We start from the raw sequence: 4,519 nt of genomic DNA, 5'->3' as shown, positions 1-4,519 counted from the left end.
ATATCTCTATAACAAAACCTTAATTTTTTTTTAATAAAATAGAGAGTAGAGACAAACAAACGACTCAAATAATAAAAAAACTTCTAAAGCAATAAAACCTCTAAATCTATCTGAGAGGGTGTCCAACACCCTCCAATCTCTCCACAGTGAGGAGACTGGCAAGAAATCTTCTTTGTTTGCCAATCCAATCACTTCCTTTTGACTCTGATAAGACAAAGCCAAAGTATCAGCACCTATTGTGAATGGGATCCGATCCTCTTCGAACTCTTCTTTTGCTTGACTGATTGGGATCGAACGTGGGAGGTGCGGGTACTGGTTTCTCCTTAGTGTTCAGGTTCTCGACAGCGACGGCCTTCAGAATTCATGGTTTTTCTGCTGCTATCCCATTGTCTTCATCCCATTTGATGGCAAGGCCTATACTTCTCAAGCCAGAAACCTTCTCTGGTTGAACAGTTAAGAGCCCAATACAGACAAGGATGATAAGCACTCTGTAAGTACACAAAACCATGGTTTCTTCTCCCACAAGGTGTGTTGGCCCTGCCAGCACTTACGGATTTGGCCACATCATGACAAGTTCCTTTGAAATAGAAGCATGGAAATTACTCATTGAAGCTCCTAGAGAGAGAGAGAGAGAGAGAGAGAGAGAGAGAGGTGGAATGGAGTAAATAACTCATTTTTTAACTAACTAGCTTAACATACAAGAAGAAAATGATGTTTAAATTCTTATTATCAATGGGCCTATTTTGGAGATTTCAGTAATGAAACAAGAGCAACTTTTCATTAAAAAAAAAATGGCAGGATGGTAATTAAGGTTACATAGGAGTGCAGTTTGGAAATCTATTCATCTATATAACAACATTTGCAGCCAAAAGACTCTGTATCATGCCGTGAGCACAGCCAAAAGCCATAGATTAACACATTCAACTCCTCTCATCTCTCCTCTCCCTGCAACTACTTCTTCTTCTTCTTCTTCTTCTTCTTCTTCCTCCTCTGCTGAAGGTACATCTCGCCATATCACGAAGATCAACGGTCATCGGTTGATATCAAAGCTTCAGCTATCCGCCCCTTTCTTTAACCCACTAACAGTTCTTTGATACTCAACATATTGGAATCTACAAAAAAACCCTATTGAAAACTCCCTTTCTTGATTTTAACAACCCATTTGTTAATTTTAAAGTGTATTTTTTGGTTGCTTTATTTTATTTTTATTTTGAGAGATGTAGTGAGGGCAAATATGTACTTTTGTATCCATGGGCATGTTGGTCTTTTTGTCTAGCTTGCATATGTGTGAGCCACACATGTTTGCTACAACTTTTTCCACGTACTACTTCCTATTTCAAATTCAAACCCTACTTAAGACTCTAAACCCACTATCCTAGCATTAAAGTCCTCACTTTCCCATACCCACTATCTCCTACCAAAGCTATTACTTCTCTTTACTTTCCTTGACCAAGCCTAATTCTCATAACTTCACTTTGGTAGAGATTCTCCACTACCTAGACCTCCATTGAAGCTTCATTGAAGCTCTCTTGTGTGCAAGCTTTCCTCTTGAAGCTTTCTTCTTTTTTATTGTTCTTTATCTTGTAGTGTTGTTCTTTCTATCATAGAAGCACATCTTTTGGGGTATTGTTCTTCTTCTACTTTGGTTGTTGATTTTGGGCTAGTGTAAACTAACTTAGGTTTCACTATTTGAGGAGAGGATTTTCCGGTGGTGAGAAATTCGTCTTTCTCTATATGGTATCAAAGCCACAAGGGTGGTAGTAGGTGCTTGCCTAGATTTCCTTGGTGAAGAATTTCAATCGGTGCTTTGAAGATGGATATGAGTGGAAGGGTTAGTGGACTCGGCATTGAGTTGCTAAATCAATCAAATTACAAGATATGGAGAACATGTATGGAGTCTTATCTTGTGGGAGAAGATTTATGGGATGTTGTTTGTGGAGATGCAAATGTGGCTCCGGAAGATACACAAGAATATGGCGATGTGTTGAAGGCATGGAGGATGAAGAATGCCAAGGCCGAATTTCTTTTGAAGAGGTCTATTTCACATGACTTGTTTGACCACATCATTGGGTGTAAATCGGCGTGTGAGATTTGGACTACCCTTGATGGATTTCTTAACAAGAAGAATATGGTTCGTCTACAAATGTTGGAGAATGAGTTGGCGAATACTACACAAGGTGGTCTCTCTATTTCTCAATTCTTTTTGAAGATCAAGAATCTTTGTTCGGAGATTTCTTTATTGGATCCGGAAGAGCCTATTTCGGAGGCACGAATGAAGCCGCATATTATTCGTGGGTTGAAAAGAGAGTATATTCCTTATGTTACGTCGATTCAAGGGTGGGATCGGCAGCCTTCTTTGGTGGAGTTTGAGAATCTTCTTGCTTCACAAGAGTCTTTAGCTAGACAAATGACGGGTTGTTCAATATCCGGGAGTGAAGAAGAAGCATTATTTTCAAGCAACAAGAAGCCTTCCAACAAATATAAAGAGAAGAAAAATATTCCAAGTAAAGGTGGAGATGAAGGTGGATCATCCGTTATGAGTAATGAAAATCGGAAGGGTATCAAGTGTTACCGATGTGGTAAACTTGGACATATACAAAAGAATTGCCGTGTGAAATTGAAGGATGGTAATGTAGCCGAAAATGTTGATAACCGAAAAAATGAAGAAGATTGGGGTAGATCTTTCATGGCGGAAACTACTATGGTGGGTGCTTTGGCATCCATCAATTTTGAGGATGATTGGATTGTCGATTCCGGTTGTGGGCAATCATCTTACCGGCGACGAATCCAAGTTCTCAAAGTTCCGAAAATATGAAGGCAATGATGCTATCATCACGGCGGACAACACCATACATCCGGTAGAGAAAGAATGGGTCATCACCATTGGTGGAGCGAATGAGGATCCTATTACACTTGAGAGTGTGTTTCATGTTCCCAGTATGAAGAAGAATCTTTTCTCGGTCCCAAATGCGGTTGATGAGGGAAATTATGTTTTGTTCGGGCCTAAGGAAGTGAAATTTCTTCGGAATATTTCAAGCTTGAAGGCGGATGTTGTCTACACCGGTAAGAGGGTTAACGATTTGTTTGTTTTATCGGCTTCAACCTCATATGTTGATAAAATGAATACAAATGATGGCGCTTCAATTTGGCATACTAGATTGGGTCATATTAGCATGGATAAATTGAAGGTCATGGTGATTAAGAATCTAGTGAATGGGCTACCAAATTTGAATTCTTTTGGTGGTGGAAAGGTGTGTGAGGGTTTTCAATATGGTAAGGCACATCGTCTTCCATTTGACAAGTCTCTTTTAAGGTGCAAGGCTCCTTTGGAGCTTATCCATAGTGATGTAATGGGACCTTGTAAGGCACCTTCACTTTCCGGCTTCCGCTATATGTTGTTATTTGTTGATGATTTTACTAGATTCAGATGGGTGTATTTTATAAGGGAGAAATCCGATGCATTGCCTAAGTTTGTTGAGTTCAAGAAGACCGTTGAAGGTGTACTTCACAAGAAGATCAAGCGGTTGAGAACCGATAATGGTGGGGAGTTTACTTCCAATGAATTTTCCATGTTTTGTCGTGCTCATGGTATCCAAAGGGATCTCACTTGTGCCTATACGCCTCAACAAAATGGAGTCGCAGAGAGAAAGATTAGGCACCTTGTGAAAACTTATAAAAGTTGGTTGTATGCAAAGAATTTACCCCAAGGCCTTATGGGCGGAAGGTATGGCTTGTGCAACTTATGTGATTAATCGGGTGCCTCTGAGTCCGATTAATATGAAGTCTCCTTATGAGTTGATGTTTGGGGTGAAGCCTAGTGTCAAGCATTTCAAGTTTTTTGGTTCAATTTGCTATGTGCATGTGCCGGATGAAAAGAGAACCAAGTTGGATGCTAAGGCGAAGAAGTGTATTTTCATTGGGTATGATGAAAGGAAGAAAGGTTGGAAGTGCATGGACCCTACAACTCACAAGTCCATTGTTTCAAGAGATGTTGTGTTTGATGAAGTCTCTTCTTATTATGGTTTGGATGGTGGTTCTACAAATGGTGTGGGTGTAGGTGAGCACATCCTTGATGAGGATGAGCCTCAAGCAACAATGAACTTGCCGGTGACACCAAATGTTCCAATGGATTTGGGTCTTCCTCTTCTTTGCCGATGGGAGAGCAAGGTGATGGGGGGAGTGATGTTGCATGTCACATTCAAGAAGATGAGCAAAATGAAGAAACTAATGAAGATGAGTGTAGTGCATCACATCTTAGAAGATCGAAAAGAAAGATTGTCAAGCCGGCACGGTATCGGGATGATAACATGGTGAGCACTTATTCTTGTTTCATTTCCGGTCCATTTGATGACAATGAGCCTTCTTGTTTTGATGAAGCAAAAGGGGTGAGAGAATGGAAGGATGCCATGGATGAAGAGATGAGTGCACTTGTGAAAAATGAGACTTGGGATCTTGTTCGTAAGCCTAATGATGTGAACCCGGTTACATGTATTTGGGTGTACAAATTGAAGCGGAAAGC

General features: G+C 40.3%; 1 protein-coding gene across 1 annotated transcript; it reads left to right on the top strand.

Annotated features, from left to right (window-relative positions):
• The first annotated feature begins 1,813 nt into the window (after nt 1-1,813).
• On the top strand, nt 1,814-2,815 carry LOC143852370 (uncharacterized). The gene has a single exon (XM_077361753.1). The coding sequence runs from the start codon at nt 1,814-1,816 to the stop codon at nt 2,813-2,815; it is 1,002 nt and encodes a 333-aa protein (XP_077217868.1).
• Nucleotides 2,816-4,519: the final 1,704 nt, after the last annotated feature.

The sequence above is a fragment of the Tasmannia lanceolata genome, unplaced genomic scaffold (genome assembly GCF_043159265.1).
Source record: "Tasmannia lanceolata isolate RefF3 unplaced genomic scaffold, GAP_Taslan_0.1 ptg000019l, whole genome shotgun sequence".
NCBI lineage: Eukaryota > Viridiplantae > Streptophyta > Magnoliopsida > Canellales > Winteraceae > Tasmannia > Tasmannia lanceolata.
This window is presented reverse-complemented; position numbering and strand designations above follow the sequence as displayed.